Source organism: Leiobunum rupestre, chromosome 6, assembly GCF_980474605.1.
Source record: "Leiobunum rupestre chromosome 6, qqLeiRupe1.1.hap1, whole genome shotgun sequence".
NCBI lineage: Eukaryota > Metazoa > Arthropoda > Arachnida > Opiliones > Sclerosomatidae > Leiobunum > Leiobunum rupestre.
This window is the reverse complement of record NC_143389.1, coordinates 24764151-24784867: the sequence shown is the minus strand read 5'-3', so window position 1 is coordinate 24784867 and position 20717 is coordinate 24764151. Positions and strand designations below refer to the sequence as shown.

General features: G+C 36.4%; 1 protein-coding gene across 1 annotated transcript; it reads left to right on the top strand.

The window, feature by feature from the left end:
- Nucleotides 1-16568: 16568 nt before the first annotated feature.
- On the top strand, nucleotides 16569-20274 carry LOC149940478 (uncharacterized). The gene is made up of 3 exons (XM_090179279.1): nucleotides 16569-16760; nucleotides 19016-19296; nucleotides 19927-20274. The coding sequence occupies exons 1-3, from the start codon at nucleotides 16569-16571 to the stop codon at nucleotides 20141-20143; spliced, it is 690 nt and encodes a 229-aa protein (XP_090035405.1). The 3' UTR covers nucleotides 20144-20274.
- The last annotated feature ends 443 nt before the right edge of the window (nucleotides 20275-20717 follow it).

Sequence of the window (20717 nt, the reverse complement as noted above, 5' to 3'; positions counted from 1 at the left end):
CAGCGGTGATGGTTACAGCTTCGATTTTTCAGAAAATTGACGTAACAAATTGAATGGATTGTAGAACATGGGCCAAAACAACCCCAGATTTAAGCTTATGAGGAGACTACCAGGGCCGTCTTAAGGCATGGGCTAAGTGGGCTACAGCCCAGGGCCTCCAGCCAGTTTGGGGGCCCCGGAAAGGCCATCCATACCGCCTCTACTCTAGGGATAAGGGATTAGTTAATTAAATATTATTTATACTCATTTAATATTAGGTATCTTTTAGTTACGTCTAAAGTAATTGGCTCATCGCCACATCGCGCATCATAAGGTACCTACAATTTCTAAAACCTAACAGCGAGTCACTGTCAGTAAAAATCTTATTTTCAGTAGGACTATGTTATACTTTTGAAATTAAAAGCTTTGGTTTGATTTTTGCGTAGTTGAATTTAGACAACGGACATACAAAGGCTGACCGTGGGGATCGCAAAGCTCTTAAGAAATAATTTAGCTTATGGCCCCAAAAGGTCTTAAGACGGCCCTGGAGACTACCCGAGGTGATTATCACCGATTTTGTTGAAACTAGGTGGGTATGTAGACCTTATGGTAACATGAAATTTCACCAAGGGAAAAGTTGAAATGGGCATTATTTTTGCCACGGCAACCGAAAATGGTTTTGACAACACGGTATGTATATTTTCCCATTGAAAATAACTATGGCGACCATAGCTTAAAGGTATACGGAGCGATACTACTTTATACATACCATGACTTCCATATTTATGCTAGATCAACGAATTTCATATTTCTTCCATCAGGTTTAACAGAAGTTAGCGGGGGCTCGCGCCAGTTACCCTAAAAAGTAGTCGGAGCGCGTGTTGGTAGACGATTTTTGGAATTAGCTCATACTGCATTAATAAAGATCCAAGGAGCTTCATTCACTGTCAAGTCATAGACGTAAAACTTTACAATTCATTGTTTATTCAAGTCAAATTGTTAAGCCTTAGCTTAAACGTGTGGGATTTCCCCGACCCACGTGCGAGGGGTCCGCCACTTAAGAAAAAGCGTACAAGATTCGGAATCTAAGAGTTTATTCTCGTTGATTCCAAAAATCATTTATTCCATTTCATTCCTTGATTCCAAGATTCTATTCTGATTCTTTCATGGATTCCTTCAAAAAACCGTTGATTCTGATTGATTTCAAGATTCTGCGAAGATTCCAAATAACCACAATTTAATATAATAATCACAAAAATAGACGAAGAAGCAAAGATTCAGTGGCGCGATCGAGCGGGGCGATTCTGATTTATATCCTCCATGATTAACCGCAAAAAATTCCATTACTATAGAGTTTGATTCCTGAGGTGATTCCACGATTCTGGAATGATTCCAAATTCCTGAGATGATTCAATGATTTGAATTTGATACCCTGTAAGATTCCATGATTCGGTTATGATTCCAGATCCGAAGATGATTCTTTGATTCCGGAAAAATTTCAGATTCCCGCCCGGATTCCTGTGATTCGGAATAAGGGAATCAGGGCCTGTACATGATTCCTTGAAGTGGAGGACCCCTCGCCCACGTGAGTCGACACTGAAAAATGCGAAATTGACTAGAGAGGAGAAAGAAGGAGGGTGCAGTGCAAGCGCAGCACCAAATAAACTAGCAGCGCCTCTCGCGGCCCTAACATTTTTTCGCGTGTCGAGTTCTTACCCGTTCTTCGTCTTTGGTTATGTAGATGGAGTGAGTCGACATAAATAAAAGCACACACGCAAAACAATTATCTCTCAACATAAAAATATTCAATTCAAGCTCACAAAGGAAAATTATCCAGTTAATTTACGTAGAAACATTACCTCGGTTATATTTTATTTAAAAACAATGTTGACAAGTAATCCATTTATGTTATTATGAATAAAAGCGTTACTTTAAAATTAATTTTTAAATTCGATAATAGTTTTATTGAAATCATATTTTTTATCAGGCTTTGTTTTACTTCCTATTAGTGTTAGACAAAATATTTCACAAAATTGAAATCTAATTATTAGTTCAGAGCGACCACTTTATCTAGATCATTAGTATTTTTATCGTTGAAAACCGTGTCCTGTCCTGGCCCCCAAAACTTGGCAATAGACAATGCTCGGGGACTTTTATTTGAAAGTTTTCAAGCAATCAAACCTTACGGAACGAATTATATCATCGCTTGCTGCTGGACACGGCTAAAGCTGGATCAGTATTGTTATCGTGTAAGAAAATAAAAATAATTTTTTTTAGTCGTTGGAAATTGACATTTCTTATTTTCTTCTAATGAAACTAAACACGAACGTCAAAATATAAATTGACCGCGTTGAACATAAAACCGACACCTTTTTTTCAATAAATTGATTACCTGTGTCAACAAAGAATCCATTTTCAAACAATATTTTGATGAAGCGTAGGACGACCATAAAAATTGTTTGAAAATAAAGCACAAGAACATTATTTCTAAATACTTGTTAACGGCAGACGTGATCGATTGTCCAGCTGCGAGAAACCTAATAAGACACGATCAGCAATGGCGGTGGAAAGATCATTTATTAAATATAGCGCTACAAATGTAAGTTTAACATTTATACACATGCGCTTAAAAAATTAATTGTTATACCCATAGACTTAATTTTAAATTAAGAAATGTGATGGTGATAGTGGTAATTTACCATCAATTAAAAATTATTTTCTTTTACCACTGCAATCCTTATAAAAGTAAAAAAATTAGAAAAATATAAACTCGTTAAAAATTAAAAAACAAAATTAACTATTTTAATTTCCACCAGGGGTGCCCAAATTCACAATTTAAGAGATTGACATTTTGAAGGTCGAGATCGCCCTTTTCATATAAGTTAATTTCTATTATGAGATTTTATATTTAAACTTTCAAGATAAATGAATGTCGAGACCGCCATCTAGTAAAGACCAATAATTTGTCCACCGCTAATTTACCCTATTTTAAATTTTAATTTTTAACAAAGTGTACTAATCAAAACAATCCGATCAATCTAGTATATCCATGTGTTCCAGGTTTATCTTTGGACTGAATATGACGATTCCTCTGGAAACATAACAATTGAAGGGCATTTGCGGAATTTCGTAAGAACTCTGTTCGAAAGAGTTAGTGAAAGGTTGGTAATACTCACTGTGTTTTTCAAATGCGTAAAAAACATTAAAATTTAAGAATAGCTTCCGCAGATTATCTTTTTATTTAAATAAACAAGTCAAAGCAGAGTTATTACATTATTGTAAATAATCTTCCGAAATTCTAATTTTTAAGATTCATATAGCTTCTACTCTTAGTAGATTAAAATAATAACCAAATAATCAATATTTTGGATTAACTGCAGAAGTTACTATGTATATAGCATTGATTGCTTCCGCACAGTGTACCGTTAAGTTATCAAATAGCATTATAAAATTGTGTTTAAATTATTATATTCTTTTAGGCAAGAAAATTTATCATTGGAAATGAAATTCATAATTTATTTAAGTGTATGAGAATAACCGAAAATTAATTAAACTAATCGAGTCACGCAAGACTGATGTTGCGACGTCATTAATAAATGTTCTTGTTAATTTGAATTTTAGAATAGAATCCACAACAAAAGAAGTGATAGTACCGCAAACTCCTACATATAGGCCAAAAGTTCCCAATAGAGACTTGGCACTCCGTAGCTTTGGCCATGGCCGCCATTGTGGACATATTTTTATCCCCACGATAAAAACTATTGAAAAAAACTGTGACGTAGCACTGCCAAGTCCCTATTCAACTACTTTTCACGAAAATACGCGTGTGTTGTATCCATATAGCCCTTTTTTCTCTGTTAACAAGGTTAGATTGGTCCACGTATTGCTCAACTCGAACTGTGATTATATACCCATGTGGCGTTTTGGTATTTGGCTGCGTGGGATCTGTTCGTAGGAATTGAAATTATCGATCGATAATCACTAAATCCGCTCACTTGTTACTTCGGTTCTCATACCTGCAATGAGCCTCCTTATAGACTTCAAGTCTAGAGAATAGATAGGTCTCTCCGATCAAATTCACCACTCGTTTGGGTCTCGCTATGACCAACTCGTTAGAATACATGGGACAGTCCTGAAGTACGTGACAAAGCGTTTCTTTCTTCTTGAAGTTGGGATAACGACTTTTCGTTCTCCGAGTGGCGCAGCAGTTTGGGTTCATTTTGATCGCGGAACTACATTGAGATGAAGAAATTCCCTTTCTTTCAGGTCGTCATTCACACATTAGCTTATGGATACTCGGCAAATTGCGCAACGCCAAGACCCTTGCTTGGAAGGTTCGACCATTCCTCGAAAGCGTTTTTTCGTAACAGTTATCTTAGTCTCTGTGAAGAAGGTACGGTCTCCGTTGGGCTGGTTTGAATATGGAGCTTCTCCAGTCACTACAAACGTTCCGCATCGAAGTCCCAACCGGCCTGTAGGACTGGGTCATCAATGCTGGTCAACTTCATGGCGATGCTGTAATGTTGGAGGTTGACCTCCCACGACTATTCCTAGGCCCCCTAAGTCGTCGTGGAGAGTAGATCATGTATAGAATCCGGACTATCATTAGGAATCATGATTATAGGTTTCACCGCACGACGAATAAAGACACCTAAGTCCTTCAAGAATTGTTTTGTCAAGTTCTTCAACGGAGCATTTTGTAATGGATAAACAACCGTTGGCCATACTTCTGACTTGGTTGTAGCAGCGGAGTAGTTGTCAACATATCTAAATTTTAGGACACAGATTTCAAGACGGTGAATTTATCAAGGACTATCTCATCCTTAAAATCAATTCCTAGGTATTTAACTCGTTCATAGTATTTAAGAGTTGGAATTAAATCACCGTTAAGCGTTTTGAAACACACCGGAGTTACGTCCAAGCGTTCATTCTTAATAAGTATATTCCAATTTCTCGAAGACCGTCAATAATCATTTGCACCAGAACCGCGGCAGAGTCGCTAGTTTTCGATATCGCCAACGTATCGTAAACGAATCCCAGGTATGATAATGACGTTTCTCCCCGGACTAGCTCAAACCCGTGAGTATTAGCCTCCGTCTTTTCAGTTATCTCTTTCAAGATAAAGTCCTATGGCCATATTGAATAATGTTAAAGATATAGGAGCCGCTTGCGGAACACCTCGTTTTATCTTCAACTTGCACTTCGTTGTCTCTTAGGAGGAGAAGGAGAATATCATGTTGCTTCTTCGATAATGGGAGGACATCCAATGTTATCGAATGCTTTTGCGAAGTACGACGCGGTAGTTTCTGCGTGACACACTACCCAATTAAAGGGGAATTGTCACCACCCTAAAATTGGTTAAAACCATTTAAATGGATAGAGGACGTCCGAAAATGGTTATACAAAAAATTTCATGTTAATATTTCCAGTATTTGATTTATTATTAGCAACCAAATTTCGAGTTTAATCCCCCCGATTCGAGAACCTCAGAACCGCTTGGTTGAACCTACCTGCAGCGCCATCTCGTGAACGAAATATTATTTTCCCCGGTTTTATCGTTTTTCGGTCGGAACTGTCGTCTGCTACTTTTCAAACGAGTTCTACTCATAGTCATAGATTGTAGTTTATCGTGTTTTTAAAATGCCTTAGACGCCGCACTTTCTCAAATTTTGGCCGCTTCATTCTTTTGGCGCTGCACGTAGGTTCAACCGCGATTCCTGAAATTTTTGGAGCCGTTTGATGTAGGATGCGGAAAAAGTAGCGTAACTTTTAAAATACTTTTTCAATAACTATAAAATTTCAGGGACATAATCATTATTCATTAATATATTTTCTATCATTCTGTTAAAAAACCTCGTAAATTTCGGTTTTGATGACAATTCCCCTTTACCTAGGGAAAAATTGATCTAACTTCCTGGTTTGGGCACAAACCCCCTCTAAACAGCACACGGTTGAAATTGCGCTCTTATTCTTTTATCAAAAGCCCTTTCGATAATTCTCCTGATAATTGAAAATATTGTGATTGACCGTTAGTTATTAAAATTTTTGGGGTCCTCTCCTTTGTGTATTAGGACCGCTCTCGCAACCATCAGTGTAGCAAATAGGGCAATAATTTTGGAAATTTTTGTTTACTTTATTTACCTCATCATTACCCTATCGGGAAATTTCATTGAGGCAAATACTGAAGCCAAGGGCAGGAGGCTAATAAATCGTCATGCAGAAGATTCTCTCTGGTTCTCGACTCTCTCGCTGCACCCCGAACAACTCATCCTCTTCGCGTCACCTTTGCATTTTTAACCAAACATCTTCACGTGACAACCAAGTTTGGATGTCCGGCTCCACGAACTATATTAATAAAACGGGGGTGACTAAACGGGGTTGCTATTACTCAAAAACATTTCAATGAAAGAAGAGAGAAGCTTCGCTATCTCTTATAGCAGTGGTGGCCTCTTAAACTTTATTATCGGGGGGGGGGGGTTATAGTATGGAGATATAGAAACAGATTTTAAGATTTTAACTGAAGTTTTTAAATATAAAACCATTTTGAAGCTATTTTTGACGTTACAATATGGCCGAAAACGTCTGTGGCTTTGACGTTTAATAAAATAGCTAACGTGTTAATCCGCAAAAGGACAGCACAGTCTTTGAGAACTCATACCGTATACGTTTAGCCAAAAAAATATAAAGACCAAACGGCGGACGCGAAGAATTTAATATCGCAGAAAACGTCGTTTCAGCATGACGTTGATGAACGAAGGAACGAAATAACCATCCGGCGCTTATTATATAGATAGCAGGAAAGCAGAACAGCAATTTGCTTCATCTATAATATTTTTGAAATTTAGTAGAAATAATAAGATGGCTTTTAGAATTCCTCCCAATCCACCTCATGGTCTGCCAGTATGATTCTCCCGTTGGTTCACCAAATATTAAGACTTCGAACACAAATTGGTGACATTTATCCTTCAACCCTCTAATGACGAGGCGGAATCTAGACCATGGTGCCCACGGATCGCCTCAACATTTTCTCTAATTATAACAATCCAGCTCATGAACTTGTACCCTAAAACTATGAGTAATATTGTTAAATATTATTGTTACACCAAGCCTAAATTCGAGAGTAGCCTAGAGGCGTTTGTAATTTCATGAATCTTCATTTAATTACATGCCCACCTTTCCACCCCCGAACCAAAATCTTGACTACGGTACTAAAATAAACGGTGTTAATAAATTGGATTTTATATCGTAGTTTCGAAGTGCTCATAACTGAAGACGATGTGGACTTTGGAACTATCAACGATTCAAAGAACGGAACGGGTATGATTGGATTCCTTTTAAGAAATGTACGTTCGTGCAAAGAGTTTTAAATTCGATTGGTTTCGTGCGTCCAAGCGGAGAGCAAATCGAATTATATGCAAACAATATTTTAAATGTTTTAGGAATCTGATATTGGACTGTATTACTTGTCTCCTAACTACGATGACATTCATTATTTGGATTACACTGATGTGGTTTACGTGCAACCGTGGTACATTGTCACCTCTGGAAAAAAGAATTACAGAAAAAGCGATTCCGTAGTAGCAACGTTTAACGTATTGAAATTATCGGTGAGTGCTTGAAAACATTGCCAAGGATACTCCACAACAGGCCAAAGCTACATTTTTTAACCTAGGCACCCGCAGACCTTAACCCAAAAATTTCGAAAGGGATCTTTTTAACCTATTTCCTATATTTTGAACTTGGCCATTATGTCTATACCTAATTCACTATTTCTTTAATAACACTAGAAGAGTATAATATATCTCTTTCGAGATTTATCTCCCTATTCAGCTAGTGTTATTCGACAGAATTCGTAGGTTCTCTCTTTTGCGTTGAGTTCGCAAGTTCTCTCCCCACTGGTTTAAGGGGTTTTTCCCCGAGAACTTCGGTTTCCCCTTCCTTAAAAACTTGTTGAGGTTAACGGTAATAGTTAGTGTAGGGAGCTGTTGGCTCCCGTGGCTTGCAGGGCTTGTCACCACCCTCCTACGCAATGTAACCCGGCCACCGGAAATAAAGGCTTTAAAAGTCGCTTGATGACTTAGGCCTAAGGTGGTGCCTTGGGTATTAGACTAGCTGATTATTATTATTATTAATAAGAAGCAAAACATTAACTAACTAAGGTCTAAAACTTGTTTATCCCGTAAGAGTGTAATTTTAGCATTTTAAATCGTTAGACGCGATAAAATTTGAGCCATGAAGCGGTGTACACACGAAAATAATGCGAAAAATATTCCAATTGAAAATTCAAGAAATGGTGTACTCAGAGAAATATTGCGAAATTAATTCCAATTGAAAATCCATAAAATGGTGTACTCAGGAAAACAATGCGAAATTAATTCCAATTGAAAATCCATGAAATGGTGTACTCAGGGAATTATTGCGAAATTAATTCCAATTGAAAATCCATGAAATGGTGTACTTAGGAAAATATTGCGAAATTAATTCCAATTGAAAATCCATGAAATGGTGTACTTAGGAAAATAATGCGAAATTAATTCCAATTGAAAATCCATGAAATGGTACGTGTACTCAGGGAAATATTGCGAAATTAATTCCAATTGAAAATCCATGAAATGGTGTACTCAGGGAAATATTGCGAAATTATTTCCAATTGAAAATCCATGAAATGGTGTACTCAGGGAAATATTGCGAAATTAATTCCAATTGAAAATCCATGAAATGGTGTACTTAGGAAAATAATGCGAAATTAATTCCAATTGAAAATCCATGAAATGGTACGTGTACTTAGGGAAATATTGCGAAATTAATTCCAATTGAAAATCCATGAAATGGTGTACTCAGGGAAATATTGCGAAATTATTTCCAATTGAAAATCCATGAAATGGTGTACTCAGGGAAATATTGCGAAATTAATTCCAATTGAAAATCCATGAAATGGTGTACTCAGGGAAATATTGCGAAACTAATTCCAATTGAAAATCCATGAAATGGTGTACTAAGGGAAATATTGCGAAATTAATTCCAATTGAAAATCCATGAAATGGTGTACTCAGGAAAATATTGCGAAATTAATTCCAATTGAAAATCCATGAAATGGTGTACTCAGGGAAATATTGCGAAACTAATTCCAATTGAAAATCCATGAAATGGTGTACTCAGGGAAATATTGCGAAATTATTTCCATTGAAAAGTGCGTTGTGTCCGCGGAGGTACTTGTTTCATTTTAATGGTAAGACATATATTAAAAATTTTATAGTAATGTCAAGAATGTATTTATTTATACCTAGGGAGAATGTCTATGTCGAGACGGTTTTTAGCCTTTCTCTCAATCCACCCGTTGGTCCCCCCGTACGCTCCTCCGCTTAAAATAAAACGAATAGTCCCGGTATTTCATTGTCTGCTTAAAATTTACGTCACCTAACGCGATGGAAATCAAACGCCGGTGACGTTTTGTCTTTCCCCCCGCGTGAGACGGGGGAAAGGCGTTCAACGTTCCCAGCGATTGTCGCAACTTAATCATTCTTCATAATAATAAATAAGTACATTCCTGGTAATGTCCCAAATTCGTTTTTACCAGCTTTTGCGTTGTCCAAAATTAGACAAATCCAAATTCCACTTTGATCGAAAATTACAATCAAAAGTGTGTTATATTTTTTCCAATTACTATGTATGAAATTTTATTTTATCCAATTAGATCAAAATTATGAATGTGTTTAGATTCCTGTGGGATCCAAATTTCGAAAGGGCCCTTATAAAACTTTTTCATCTCTTTCCCTTAATTTTGAGATTGAAATAATTATCTATTTTTGGAATTTTTGCAGGTTTGGATTTCTTGCTTTGTCTCTATGATCGTACTGGCGAATGTGCAAAGTGTCCTATACCAAGTGAAAAGAATTATTCATTCGTATTTAACCCAACGCGAATTTAAATTCAAGGACTACGTGTCCCTTTTCGAGAAAAGCTTATTCGACGCCTACGCAATATTTTTTAATCAAAGTGAGTAAATTGATTTATTTGCGTTAAAAAAATTTGGTTGTCAAATTCTTCAAAAAAACCTTGTTTCTAAAGTAATATAGTGCTTTTAAATTTTATTTTAGAGTTAAAATCTGTAACCTGAATTTCAAATCAGATGATGTTATGATAAAATCCCTTTACTTAAAGAGGTCACATCGGAAAAGGTCCCACCGAGCTGCAATTTGATATGCACTTCAATTCGGTATTTAAAAAAATTAAAGCAAAATCCCCGTCGCTTATGGATTGAAAAGGGCGCCAGAAATTGAGTTTTCTCTAATATCTGAGTAATTTTACGACTGCACATCAAACTAGCAAATTGAAAACCAATAGGTTCTTCCCCGAAAATGTCCAATGTCGTATGCCCACAGCAGCATTTGTTTTAATGCGAACTTCTGATTCATTCCCGATTATGTATCTGAAAAAGCCGTAACAGTTTGATTCTTCCGGTTTTGACGTCACTATAGGTATTGCAAAGCCATCAAATTAACCTGTTCTACCAGCAGCTTTTCTGATATTTATCATAAAGGTCAAGCGCACGTAGAATATTTCTACTTGCCGCCATTTTGAATGTGTCGTTTTAAACTGTTTTTAGCGTTTTGGCGTTCAACAACCATTTACGTCACGATAAGCAATCGGAACGAACGGTAAGAACGGTAACGCTATCAGAAGTATCAGATTATTTTACGATTTTAGTTGTTGAATGCAACCCCTATTGCCCATAAGTTGAGTGATGTACGATTTCACCTAACATAAATATTGATAAAATATTACAGAATTGTTTCTGCGCTGGCTTCAAGAAATGTTTACCTCCGTACCTCAGTTTATTCTTTTATTTTACCCCTAATTGAGTTTTTCTTATTTAGTATAGTCAAGAATGTATTTATTTATACTCAGGGAGAATGAATATGTCGAGATTATTTTTAGCTTCTCTCCAATTCCACCCGTTGGGCCCCCCGGTATGCTCCTCTGCTTTAATAAAATCAAATAATACTGCAATCTCATTGGTTCTTAAAAATTACGTTTTTCGACGCGATTAACTTTACTTTGTGATACAAGCATGAAACTTGCCACATATGTACTATAAATATAGGAGATCATGTTAAGGCGGTATCCCCACCATCTTGGATCCAAGATGGAAGGCATTTTATCTGCAAAATCCACATTTTATTTTTTTTCCGAAAAATAAATTAAGCTTTAAACAAAATTACATTCGCAAGTCTTAAGATGCGTGGCATATTTTTTCCGTTTACATCCGCCATATTGAATCCAAGATGGTGGATTTAAGATCTAACCCCTACACTGAAAATTAGTTCAAAATTCCATTTTCTTACTTTTAACAGCTGCTGAAGTAGAGGTTTAATCTAGGAATATAATACTGCGTACATGGAACAGAAATTTGTATTCCCCCATCACGGACTCGCTGTTTTAGCTTCGGCAACGCGAGAGCTATACAATTTCGGACATACGAGCGTAGCGCCATCGTAAAAATAGGCGGAATGTTTTGTCTCTATAAATTTTGCCTACTTTTCATTCTATTCACAAGGATTTTTTGTACAAGTTGAAACTCGAATATTCTACCTGGATTCTACGAAACTAATTTCGGAGATGTTTATTTATTTGAAGACAAAATGAATAAATCTTTAACACGATTTTAAAACCGGCGCGCATTTCTAACCAAGTCCTCACGAACACGCGGACGAGATTTTGACTACGGTGTCCGCTAGGTGTCTCTAGTATCTTATGTCCGAATTCCCCACATTGCCAGGCCTATGAATCCCATATTTCCCCTCCAGTATTTCCATCCTCCTAGGTTTAATTGCTATTTGCTTTCTCAACCCCCAAAAAAACAACTCTAAACTCGATCATCCGCCATCTTGAATCGAAGATGGCCGCCATTTCATTATGTTATAGGTTCATATTATCTATTTTCTGAAAATCCAACTGAGCTAAGGTTACAATTTCAAATAAATGTCATAGACGTCAAGAAGCATTTCGGTATTTGTGGCATAGTAATACGCCATCTTGTATTGAAGATGGCTACCATTTTACCATAGAACACTATTTTCTTTGATTTTTTTAGAAATGAAATCGAGATAAGCACAAACTTTAATAGGATATTAATATTATTAGGATCCGGTACGCTTAACCTATTTATTTTGTTTCCATTCGTCTGATTAAAATAAAGGGGAATCTTTTTTAAGTGAGCCACACAGCATAAAACCGTGTTTACACCGATAGGCCATAAAAGGAAGAAAAACCGGGGGGTGGGTGGTGGGCTATCAGTTAGAGTGGGGCCGGGATGACATTTTTGGGTGGATGCGACTATGTCCTAACAGTTTAATCGATTACGCTTAAATGGCTAATACCACATTCAATAGTGCTATGGATAAAACGTTTTCTATAATAACCATTGAAGATAAGACTACTCTTTCTCCAAAAAAATAAACAATATTCAACTGGGAGCTATGTGTTATATGTCAACAAATATTGCCCGATCCCGACAAATTGGTATACCCAGCAATTAAAAAGGGACAAGGCTACGAAATGCTGTCTAGGGATCTGATGGTTTTTAAAACTGCCAGGCTTTTACCTACTGATATTTACTATGATACTGAAACCTTTTAAAAAAAAATTTTGAAAATTTCAAAAACGTTAAAATAAAATTTAAATTGATTTTAAAAATTAAATTTAATCAAGTTTAAATGGAATTTGGTCAATTGGGGGACTCTTAAAATCCTTCAGATTCCCATGTTATTTTCAATAGAAATAATTCCAAATCATAATGTCAAAAACGTTTTCGGTTGTCATGGCAAAACGAAAGCCCGTCGCAACTTTTCCCTTGCACAAAACCGGTGAATATCACCTCGGGTCGTCTGCTTGTTAGTATTGGAGATGGAATTAAAGCTAACCTAATCACACCCAGAGAAAAATATAACTTGAGTTGTCGTGGAAAATATACCCCATATAAATTTAATAAAGCCCTGAAAAGCTAATCGGAAAGTAGAAAGTTTCAACCCAGTACATGGTTTACGAGGTCGAAATATGAAATTGTCTTTTTCTCTGAGACTTTCTTATTTCTGTGGATCGGCATGTTATGCTACTGAAATTCATCAAGTATAATGACATTATTGAAGTAACCCAAAAAATTGATCTGTTTGCTCTAGAGCTTTCAGAGAATTATATCGAAGTTAAGCGAAGGAGATTTGGTGGCCACTGAAGCGAAATACCACAGGAAATACAACAAAAGACGAAAGATTTCTACCAGAAAAACAAAACAGATTTAACCTTTACAGAATTTCAAGCAGTGGCTTTTGCAGAACTTGTTCCCTACCCAGTTTTGAAAATGAAAGATTGGTTTTGTATGATCGTCGACTACAGCAACTACTAGGGCATAAACTGTGCACAAATGTCACTTTGCTAAAGGATAAATTACTCGATACTATTCCAGAGCTCACATCGTATACCAAAAGACGCGGAGAACTTATAACTGTCAAACCGGGAATGGGTGGCACTGTTCAAAAAGCTTGTGAATATGAAGCCGAAAGAGAACGGCTACATAAAGCAAATAAGAAAAGAGGCACTGAAATCGAAATCGTTGTTTACGAGCCATTTTGATGCTGATTCCCAAATAAATTCAGTGCCCAATCTTCCCCAAAGAACTTCTATCCTAAGTGAATATGATAATTTATGGTCCAAGTATAATAGATCAAACTAATGATGCACCTCATCAATAATCTTTAACCATATCTCAGCTGCTTTGTTTCAACATGGTAAAAATACACCAGTGGGAACTACTAGTAGACATGAACAAAACCGTTAAATGCCAATAGCTCTTTACTTACTATTAATGCTTTACTCGGCCACAAGAAAAATTAAATTAGTGGACAAGATTCATAAACTAGGACTTGGAATATCATACGACCGAGTTTTGCAGATCTCATCTGAATTTACTGAAGCTGCGAGTAAATATTTCGACGAAACCGGAGTTGTCTGTCCAATCAGTCTTCTTGGTGGCGTGTTTACGACTGGGGCCGTAGATAACATTGATTACAATCCGAGTTCACTGACAGCTTTGAACTCTTTTCACGGTACAGCTATATCCAGCTAAGACAACACCGGATACCATGCACAAAAGCTACTCAAAGAGGTTTCATTAGCGTAACTAATAAAGGAATTAAGAAGAAAATTGCTGAGCTTCCAGTTTCTTATACGCGAGTAAAACCAATATTCGATATAAACGATACGGAACAAAATATACCATTAACACCTTCGATGAGTTTGCTAAACAAGGAATGAGATCCATTTTCAAGTACGGATTGGCTTCTAAATTTGGAAAAGCATTTCCGTAATGACGACCCTGAAGTCAAAACTGAAGTATCGTGGGCTTCCTATCAGGCTACAAAATTTCGCAATGCCACATATAGAACATCGTGCGCGTTTTGGCCTATGTTTCAAGACGCAGCTTACTCCGAGGCAATGATATAAAATTCTATGAAAGTAGTTGGGCAAGCTATCGAGCACGTGAATCCCGGACAAGAACCAATATTAACTTGCGATGCCCCACTATACGCCATTGCCAAAACGCTCAGTTGAGATTTACTAAAACCCTTGAAGAAGATAAATTCGCTACTATAATGCGAGGAATGCATTTAGAACTCTCATTTTTAAAAGTTCTCAGAACTTGGTTAAACAGTAGTGGTTGGGTTGAAACTCTGGAAGCAGCCAAACTAGTGGGAAAGCGCAATATCTTATCACGGTGTTTCATATAACTAGAACTAGGTACGTGCATCATTTGACCCTTTGCGCTTTGCACTACTTGAAGAAAATTGATATGATCAGTATTGTAAGGAGTGCCAAGAAAGTTCGGAAACCTACGAAAGATGGCAAGATAAAATGTTATCTACCAGCGCCCAATTTAAATATTGGAATTTGGTAATGGAACTTGAGCTACTTCTTTTAAATTTTATTAATGCGTTTCGCAGTTCCAATTTTATTTGTACGTAAAGAGCTTACAAAAATGGTTTCGTGGTTTTTTACCTTTAACCATAGGAATTATTCAAGGTAGGTTCCTATTCATATAAGGGATATGGAGAGCTTAGCGACTCCACACCAAAGTAATTACGAAGAGTTTTCACACGGAAAATTTACAGTTAATATTACTATTAGGGCTCGACCAAGCGCATGAACAATTGAATAGAATAGTTAAAGGTGATGGCGGAGTAACTGAAGATGCCGATGCTCTTCGAAGATGGATGGTTGCGGGTTCCGAAATTTACATACAGAGCATTTTATTGCTTTTCATCATGAATGCCAGCCAGAGTTACAAAAATCGCATTATACAAATACAAATGCATTGATTCAAGAATTTACTGAGCTCGGAAATTCATTTGAAGATGAAAGCGATTTAACAAACAATTTATTATTTCGGAATGCAACGCGACGGTGGAGCTAGATCGGATTACGAAAATAGGCGTTGATCAGTGCCATGATTTTATAAATCAACGACTAAGATTGGGGACGAAGTCATTAAAAGCGCCTATTCCCAGAAATGAAATAATCTTATTCCAAAAACTAGGTGCCTCTCCACATTCGGGCAAGTGCTACAGTTCAAACAAGTCAAAACCGATGCTAGTCTTGTCGCCAAGTTTTACATTGAATGTCAAAAAATAATCTTTCAATTTGAAAGTCCACCTTTCCTCCATCGTTGGTGTGCTGTGGTCAAAAACGAAATAATAAGAAATCTGAAATATTGGAATGTTTTGAAAAAGAAGCTATTCATTATCTAGTCAAACCAGAAATTTCTGCAGTGATAATCGACGGACCAGCTTTTAAATTTTAACACTTTTAATTATTACGGCCAATATTACAAGGATTTAATTTTAAAAGAGTGGTCTTTATATAAATGTTTACGAATTTCGTTCAGATAGTTTAAAATTTTAAACCAGAAAAAGAATATGATCCGGAATAAGACAACGAATTCAACCGTTAACTACAATTTAAAAAAATTGGAAAAACTTTTTATCCAACGACTTTAAAAAAAAGGAATTGTTTAACTTCTTAGCTCAGTCTTTATCTAGTCATTCAAGCAGCGAAATACAAATAATAACTACAGAAGGAATTAATGACATTGCAACTGGTGCTCGACTGAACTTGCAAATACGCAACCATGTGATCATGAAGAGGCCGACACCAGAATTTTCCTACACGCAAAGGAGTGATAGAGGCCATAGCGCTATCCTAATAAGAACCGTTGACAGGGATGTGGAGGTTATGGCAAAACATGTTTTCAAGGATGCTGGCACTTGAAGAGCCTTGGATTGCTTTTGGATACGGTAAAATTTTCAGATATATACCGATTTATTTAATTGAAAACGCTCTTGGAGAAGAAATAGTTGCATCGCTTCCATTTTGTCACGCATTCACTGGCTGTCATACGACGTCTTCTTTCTCTGGTCACGGAAAGAAGACTGCTTGGGACGTTATCAAAGCCTATCCAAAAATATGTGAGACTTTCAGAGTATTATCAAGCTTTATGGGGGAAATTAATAAAGAAACAGCTGCTGAGCTTGAGCGCTATGTCATCCTACCCTATAACAGGACCTCTTCAAGGTCTTCCGTCAACGATTGTAGGAAAGAATCCATCAACAAAAGTGACCAAGAGCTTATCCTCGAGGCCACAAGGCTGGATAAAAACTCCCAAAGAAAATGGTTCCCAGTCTGGTCAACTCTTCCAGAAGCATCCAAAATTTGCAGTGAAATTTTACCCTGTAAGTGTAAGATTTGTAGCACTAGGTGATGTAAGTGTAAGCAAACGTGTTACCAATGTACACTCTGATGTCAGTGAGTTGACTGCGAAAATACTGATGAATAAATTTTATTTTGTTTAACTTTCTTTGCAATATTTACCCCTGATTTTGTGCTGTTAGGCTCACACCAAAAAAGATTCCCCTTTATTTTAATAAGACGAATGAAAACCAAACCAATAGGTAAAGCGTACCGAATCCTAAGTGCTCCTTGACGTCTAAGACTTTAAAAAAAAATTTTAATTGTAACCTTAGCTCAGTTAGATTTTCAAAAAAATAAAATGAACCTACAACTTAATGAAATGGCCGCCGTCTAGGATTCAAGATGGCGGATGATCGAGTTTAGAGTTTTTTCTTATGGGTTGTGAAAGCAGCTAGCATTTAAATCTCTACTTCAGCTGTTACAACTAAGAAAATGGAATTTTGAATGGATTTTACGTGCAGGGGTTAAAATTAAAATCCGCCATCTTGGATTCAATATGGTGGACGTAAATATGCAATGCATCTTAACACTTAAGAATGTAAAAACCGCTATAATTTTGTCGAAAGTCTGATTTATATTTCCAAAAAAAATGGATTTTTGCATATAAAAGAGCCTCCATCTTGGATCGAAGATGGTGGACAGTTGGGTTTACAGGCTTAAAATGATCTCCTAATATTTATATTACATATTTGGTAAGTGTCATGCTTTTATCACAAAGTGAAGATTTCTGGAGATATCCGGCCTACTAATATTAGACAACGATGAAGTATAATTGTTTCTTGTTTCATACAAAATGCAGGTCCTTCGATTACAAATAATGGCACTTTTTGGATATTTTGGATTTGGACTTCCTTTATTATGACTTCGGCATTTAGCAGCGGAATATTATCCCGGTTGTATTTGCCAAAGCAAACCGCCAGAGTCGACACGCTGCAGGATCTCTCCGAAAATCACAAATTGAATACACTTATTCCGGTTAACTCCCCGATGCATTATTATTTAAAGGCAAGTACATTTATCCTTTATATACACGCAAATGCTATTCAATAGAGAGAAGTGTTCTAACTAAGTAGCTAACAATAAGTTGTTTGACTTATTTGAATCAACTTGTCGATTTCAACTAGGAAAAGTTCCTAGGCCTCTGTTTCCCCAACAGAATGTTTCTTCGGCGAAGGGCTAAGCCATCAACAGAGTACAATTATACTGAAGCAAGTGTCGGCTCGACGTGAAGTAGCTCTTTTTTTTAACAAAATCAAAACTAGACGCTTAAACTACATTTTGACCCAAAAGGCGGGTCATAAAAGCACCCCCCCCCCCCCGCGTTTATTAGCTCGTTTGTAAATTTGACAATAACTTAAATTATAGTTTTTTTAACAATAATTTTATATGAGGTTTAAGTTCACTTAGTAAAGTATAAGTTGTCTAATTATAATACTCCACAATGGTTCTCTGGCGACGTCAATGTTTCGCTGTTTTGAAGTTTAGCTTGCTTTGCCATTAGTCCCCAATAGTTGGCACTACGTTCTCCAGTAAAGTCGTTTTTGCGAAGAACCGGTTTGATTCATAGCCATCTCTAATAACAAGGGCCTTATCATAATGTCGGTGGCAATGATAGAGCCTACAGTTGCTTTAAAAAAATATTTGACCGGATTCTGAGATAATTGTTATTCTACTTTGTGTTTAAATTTATTTTTGAGACTACATTTTTTTTGTAAATGTCCATAAGATATTTTATAGAAATAATAATCAGCAAGACTAACACCCAAGGCACCAACCTAGGCCTAAGTCATCTAGCGACTTTTATTGCCTTAAATTCAGTTGGCCGGGTTAAATTACGTAGGACGATGGTGCCCCGCGAGCCAACCACTCCCTACACTTACTATTACCGTTAATATCACTCAGTTTTTATTGAAAGGGGAAAACGAAGAACTCGGGGAAAAACTCCCTTAACCAGCGGGGAGAGAAATTTCCGGAGTATTGCTTTTAGGCAATTTGAAATTATCTGGTGTTTCAAAGTAAAGTGTACAATTAAATAAGCAATGTGTTATTTAAAAGTTGTTAGAAACGTTCACTGTCAAAATGTATTGATGTACATTTCAAAGATAATTGCCATTTTAGAAAATGAACGACCTAAAAAAACGTTTGAGTTATTAGTCCGACACGTAAAGATCGTTTACAAGTAAATTTTCACATTAAACTTGTAAAATAAAAAACACTTTTACTATTACGATATTAGAATTCTTTGGACGAAATACGCAGAGCAATTTACAACAACATTGTTAAAACGAAAGGTCTCAGATCAATTACGGATATAGATATTGCTCACGAAATTAAGTTGCTTCACCGAGGAATAACGGCCGCCATTTTGCCCGAAAGCACGATTGTGGAGTTACTTCCTCTTTTCACCGATTGTCAACAGGAACTTTACATTTCAAAAATCTCCGTGTACGAAGAAACGCTCTGCTTTCCGATGAACAAACTCTTAAATGCGAAGTACAAATCAAGACTTCAACGTTTGTAAGTAGTCGGATATTACCGAAAAATGCCTAAGAACGGTTTTTATAATTGAAAATTATTGATTTCACTATTTAAGTTAAATAGCGTAATTGAATTTTAACTAGGGCAAACTGTATTTGGCTAGGGCCGCTAAAGCCCAAGGCATGGCCCTGTAAACCAAGATGGGGGACTCTTCCGGCTTCCAATTTTATTGTTGAATGGCGGATTGTTAGAACTAGGCGCAAAAAACACAAGGAGAACGCAGCTAGATTTTAAACACGCTAAGGCAATGTTGTCTACTAATTTCATTGGACGAACCTTTACGGGGAACGTTTTACGGGCAGGGGGGAGACAAATTTTGAATTTTCCCCTTCCGACGGTAGCAGGCGCTAAAGCGTCTAACCAATGAAAACTGTACACAATAAAATGCACGACTTTTGACTGTTTGCGTTCTCCTTGTGTGGGGTGCTGTTTGTTGCTCCTAGGTTAGAAATAACAAACAATAGGTTTTTTCCAAGTGATATATCCAGGTAGGCACTACTATTGTTAATCCAAGGTGCGAGTAAGAATAAAATTTAAGATTTTAAATTGATCGTTCATTGTAATTGAAAGGCTTAAAATTATACATTGTGATTTAACTGACTCTTGCAGGTCACTGAGGTTTTATGAAACAGGGATGTTTAGAAGCTCTCAAAAAATGGATGTTTTTAAAGCTAAACGTTGCCTTTTAGATATAAATCAAGATTCGAGTAAATTGAAAGTGTTGAAGTTCGAAAGTCTGCGCTCTTCTTTTGGATTTCTGTTGGCTGGAATCACCATCGCAGTCATTTGGGAAATTTGTTGTCTTTTTAAATTCACTCTAAATTAACGGTACCGCATTCCAACGTTGCTTCAAATCACGCATTACGTAACAGTGCGAAAATCTCGAATCGGGACAACTGCTTTTAAATCTTCAATTTTTTTCAATTGCACAATCTTTCTCCGGTTTTTTTTTCAAATATTTTCCAACCTCCATCAAAATTATGATAATAATATTCTTACTATAACAATTAGAATATTATTATCAATTCAATTTAATTTAAACATTTTTATTTCCTGCCATAACATGTTATACATAAACACCTTTTGTAATGTTTGTTTAAATATGAATCAATTTTTAAATTATATGATAAATGATATCATTTATTTTATATCCAATAATAATATTTTAAATATTATCTCATATTTCAAATCAGAAAAACTTTAAATCTCGTTATCAGTTTTCTATTTTCGGAACCCAAAGATAAACTGCATACACAAAAGGAAAAGATCTTCGAAATGGTTTATTGTTGGTTTCAATCTAAACACAAGTGTATTAATAAAAAACAATTGTGTTCTTCTGTGATCTTCATTATAAAGATAACGACGCAATTACATCCAAGAAAAAAACAGCAAAAGCATGG